This window comes from Sprattus sprattus, assembly GCF_963457725.1.
Source record: "Sprattus sprattus genome assembly, chromosome: 4".
NCBI lineage: Eukaryota > Metazoa > Chordata > Actinopteri > Clupeiformes > Clupeidae > Sprattus > Sprattus sprattus.
The window spans coordinates 16800379-16804821 of NC_137923.1; the positions used below are offsets into that span (position 1 = coordinate 16800379).

At 43.3% G+C, this 4443-nt stretch overlaps 1 protein-coding gene across 1 annotated transcript; it reads right to left on the minus strand.

Annotated features, from left to right (window-relative positions):
• LOC308363382 (apolipoprotein D-like) lies at nt 1-1466 on the minus strand (the record flags this gene model as incomplete). The annotated part of the gene is made up of 4 exons (XM_080836193.1): nt 1-239; nt 385-476; nt 1145-1266; nt 1347-1466. The coding sequence occupies 4 exons, from the start codon at nt 1464-1466 to the stop codon at nt 1-3; spliced, it is 573 nt and encodes a 190-aa protein (XP_080692319.1).
• Nucleotides 1467-4443: the final 2977 nt, after the last annotated feature.

A 4443-nucleotide genomic window follows, 5' to 3' on the forward strand; every position in this document is an offset into this window, starting at 1 on the left:
TTATGCAGGCATGCTACCACAACCGGTCTGATCCGTGACTGTCATACTGTCAGTCTCGATGTTGTAGGAGTGGAGCTTGTCTTTCAGCTCAGTGATGGTGTCTGCTGAGAGGGAGCGGGACCTGCTCATGATCCAGGCGAATTCTACATAGGACTGCTCATCAACGTTGGTGCAGGAGTACACTAGACTGTAGCTGTCGTAGTCAGTGGCCAGCACCCAGTAAGGACGGGGACGTGGATCTGAAAGATCATCAGTGATGATTTCTTGTTGCATTATACATCACCTTACTTTATTGAGTTGAACTTCATATGTCTTTGTGAACAAAACTCATTGACTGCATGAATTTCATGTTTTCAGTTCTAAATGTGAATCAGTGATACTCACTTCCAGAGAAGATCACTTCGAGCTTGGCAGGGTCACTCAGATCTGCCACATATGCTGTTCCCTTGGTTCCCTTGCTGATTTCTCCATCAGACCTGTCAAAAGCACAAACTGTAATTACACAGAAACAGTCCTTCTTAGCAGTGGGTTTCAGAGGAGAACAGCACAGTAGCTGTAAAGAGAATGCCCCCCCCCCCACACACACACACATTCACACACACTCACACACACACACACACACACACACACACACACACAGTTTGTGGAGCGGCCGGTGATGAAATATGCACCAATGAGTAGGGTCACCTCAGAGGGAAAATACAGGTCCTCAAGCACCCACCTACCCTTTCCCCCCCCATGCCTGACTGTTACTAACTCTGTTTGCCGTCAAAGCTCACAACTAAGGTCTCCAACTAAACCAAAATGTCAACCAAACTGTCAGGCACACTGGCCTTCCAATTGTACCACACTGAATTCTCTTCTGATCAGCATTGCTTCAGGGCCTGATGCTGGTGCCCCCTTGTGGATGAGGTGGGTTTGTGAAAGTCAACTAGAGTCCACACACACACCCACACACACACACAGACACACAGACACACAGACAGACACACACACAGACACACACACACACAAACACACTCTCACACACACACACACACACACACACACACACACACACACACACACACACACACACACACACACACACACACACACACACGCACACACATACAGTATATTCTACAAGCAAAGCTCCACTTACTGAAGATCCTGATTAAGGACCTTGATCTGTCCGTCACTCTGCAGGGTGTAGGTGGCCTGGCTACACTTGCCCGTCTGAAACACAGCTGGCAGCTTCTCGATACCATACCACCTGCCCATGTACTATAAAGACAACGACACTTAATAGATGATATGCCAATATGGCTTTGGTGTTTAGAGTGTAAGAAAAAACTGTTTAATACCCTGGCAGCATCAAAGTCCTGCTGTACAGAGGGAACCGGGCATTGGCCCGTATGGAAAGACTGGGCTCTGACCGCCAGAGCAGGGAGAAGGGTCAGCAACAGCAACTGCACAGCCTGCATTATCTCTGCATTTACACAAGAACACACATGAACAAACCGGTGTTTCACTAAGACAGTTGGTGGTGGGGGGGGGGGGGGGGGGGGGGGGGGGGGGGGGGGGAAGGGATAGCTAACCTAATTATTAATACAACGGACATGCACCTAACATGAACACTGTGTGTTCTAATCATATCAAATAGAAGAACAATTCCTTTTTAGTCTAACCTTCATGATAATATTTAATAATTTCTTTCACAATAAACACTGTGTGTTCTAATCGTATCAAATAGAAACAATGTTTAGCTTATAAAATATTTAAGTGAAGTTGAAGTGAAAATGAAATTGAAAATGTTTAACTGTTCAAATGTACAAACAATGTTAAAGAAACCAGCCAATGAGTTTTTTAAGTTCATTTGCATGTAATATGTAACCGTTACATCTTCTACAAACTGTTTTCATTGTCAAAGAGGGGTCTGCCATGGATTCTATAATTCTATCGTTAATCATGTAAGGAATATCCATATCAATTATCCACTAATTGTCCATTAACAAAAATAGACTGCTAACATAGATGTATTAATAAATATGCTATATTATTATATAACATAATATTAGCGGAAATGAATCTTATTAATGTATAAGACAAGCGCATGTGGTCTATACCTGTGTCTGGGAAGACAGTTCCCTTTACCTTTGCTCCACATGAAAAGATAGACAAGTTCATATAAGCACAAGCTCTTTATAGTAGGACTTAGGTAACCACGGGAATGGTAAGTTAGTGCACAGCTGCAGCACACAAATGCATTGCCTTTAGAGGACCACAGCCCCACACAGGTGCATAGGTGATAGGATCTTTTCCTTTATCTATTTCAAGTTACTTGATAACCCCCGAAAGAGTGTATTAGGCCATATGTGAGGCCATGTCGAGAGAAAACTACAGATGTGTTAAGTTATGTTACAGTCAGTGTTGTGCAAGTTCACACCTAGTTCAGTTCATACAAGTAAACATGAATAGTTCACCATTTAAATTCTGAAATAGTACATACTGTTAATTTCATAGTTTTAAGGCAAAAAGTGAGAATGAAAGACTTTTTTTTTTAAGAAAACTTTATCCATCACTACCCCTTGCCTTAAACTACACTTCATATGTATCAATTCCTAAAATAAATGTTTTATTTTTTGGAATTATTGCTAATTTTGGCTGTTTACCAGGCGAACAAAAGGCACAACAAATCATAGTGCGATGCCTTGCTAAAAAAACAACTATTAGGCTAGACCTTAAATTCTATCATTAAAATGTATATAATAAATGTGTGGACGGAGGACAAAAAGTGGGGGGGTTTCAGCGCACACAATTTGCACAGAAGGGTGAGATTTTTGCTGTTGGAAACTTTATCAGACAGTGTGTAAAAATTTCGCAAATAATATTAAGGTGCATCGGAAGCAGTCGCTGAGTCTGCGTCTCTGCTTTCACTTGCTTTTTTTTGCGATGAATCATGGGTAACGAAGTGCGAAGTGGAGTTAGTTAGTTAAGGTTAGGCTATATCGCGGAAATGTTGCGGCCACTGAGCAACAACATGGTGCACGACATTGTCCTTGCTCAAATAAATTAGCAACAAATAGCTGGAAACTTTGTGCAGTGGTGTAAGCATAACCACCTGCAACTGAACACCACTAAGACCAAGGAGATGGTGGTGGACTTTAGGAGGTCTCAGCCTCCTCTGCTACCAGTCTCCATCGAGGGGGTCAGTGTGGAGGTGGCCAACACCTACAAATACTTAGGAGTTCATCTGGACAATAAACTTGACTGGTTAGCCAACGTTGATGCAATTTACAAGAATGGTCAGATCTGGCTTTACTTCCTGAGGAGGTTGAGGTCCTTCAATGTCTGCAACAAACTCCTGCGCATGTTTTACCAGTCTGTGGTTGCCAGCGGTCTCTTTTATGCTGTGGTGTGCTGGGACGGCAGCATAAGGAAGAGGGGTGCGGGGTGACTGGACAGGTTGGTGAGGAGGGCAGGAGCTGTTATTGGCACTGAACTAGACTGCCTCACAACAGTGGCGGAGAGAAGGACCCTGAGTAGGTTACTGACTATTTTGGACAATACCGACCACCCACTACACAGAACTCTCAACAGACAGAGGAGCATATTCAGTGGCAGACTCCTGTCACTGTCATGCTCATCGGACAGGCTGAGGAGGTCCTTTGTCCCCAGTGCCGTTCAGCTATTTAACGCCATGCAGAAGTGGTATTCCCTGCATAAGTCTACCTCAGTCTTCTCACCCCTTCTCATCTCATCTTACTGTCCATCCCTTTACTGTCTATACTAGCCCCTTGCACAGACTTAGCCACTTACAGTATATTCTGCACTTTCTCTTTGCACTGTCCACACACACACAAGAACAAGAACACTACCTTTGCACTATCCACACAAGCACAAGAACACTATCTTTGCACTTTCCACACAAGCAGAAGAACACTATCTTTTTGCACTATCCACACTAGCAGCACAAGAACACTTTCCTCCTGGGCATCTACATCTACACTGTCACAATGACTAGATATTGTACTATAGGGTCAGACCCATTCCTGTATCTGTAAACTCCCCACTCCCTGTGAACATGTTCTCCCTATATGTGTATGTGATTGATGTATGTATGTCTGTGAGATGTATAAGTGTATAAGTGTATTTGCTACTGGATGACCTAAATTTCCCTCTATATTAATAAAGTTTATCTATCGATCTTCACTGCAATGCACATGTTATTGACTGACATAACAACCCCCCCCCCCCCCACACACACACAAGCATCAGTTTTGTTAGCACAGGTGCCAAATCATATATTTTGCCAAAAACATTCCCAGAGGTGCAGGCCTGTGGCTTTATTTGGAAGGACTTGGGTTTGGTCTGTGGAAAGAGAGAAGCTGAGTGAGAGCTATAAATTCACTCCCTCAGTTTCAGAAAAAAGTTTCTCAGTTTCCAGGTGAAAGCAGAACC